The 532-nt window shown below is 40.0% G+C and overlaps 1 protein-coding gene across 1 annotated transcript in view; it reads left to right on the top strand.

Annotated features, from left to right (window-relative positions):
* Positions 1 to 532, top strand: part of LOC128877210 (dentin sialophosphoprotein-like) — a 4,524-nt gene that overhangs the window by 2,393 nt on the left and 1,599 nt on the right. The window contains exon 4 of the mRNA XM_054124328.1: positions 39 to 489. Within this exon, the coding sequence (XP_053980303.1) occupies positions 39 to 489 (451 nt within the window). The remainder of the gene's footprint in view (positions 1 to 38; positions 490 to 532) is intronic.

Genomic DNA, 532 nt, shown 5'->3' with positions numbered 1-532 from the left:
AGCAGCTCTGATGAGGAAGAAGTTGATGTTCCAAAAAGGCAAAGCAAAAGTTTACGCAGATCGCAAAAGCAGTCTACTATGGCTATCCCAAGCGAAGAGGAACTAGTCATCAATAATGGCATTGATAACACTCCTAAAAGGATAAGCTGGAATCCAAATATATTAAAAAAATTGTCAGTTTCTATTACAAAACTACAAGACACACGTTTACATAGTTCAGAAAGACAGTCAGGTTTAAATAGAGTGTCAGAGTTTGAAGCATTAGGCAATCAAACTTCTTCAAAGAAACCTACTAGAAAGTCGCGCAGAATCCAGAAGTTACTGAGTTCTTCTACAGAGAACGAAGTAACAGTGGAGCGACACGAGGATACGACGACTATGCAAAACAGGCAGAGCGATTCTGAGGCAGAAATTCACACTCCTTCAAAGAGGCAAAGGAAGAAGTTAAGTAAATCACAAAAACAGTCAGCATTAGGTATTGCAGGAGAGGTAGAAGCAGAGCAATCCAAGGATACGACGAACATGCAGAGTA

This window comes from Hylaeus volcanicus, chromosome 5 (assembly GCF_026283585.1).
Source record: "Hylaeus volcanicus isolate JK05 chromosome 5, UHH_iyHylVolc1.0_haploid, whole genome shotgun sequence".
Classification (NCBI taxonomy): Eukaryota; Metazoa; Arthropoda; class Insecta; order Hymenoptera; family Colletidae; genus Hylaeus; species Hylaeus volcanicus.
The sequence above is the reverse complement of the archived record's forward strand: the minus strand, read 5'-3'. Positions and strand labels throughout refer to the sequence as shown.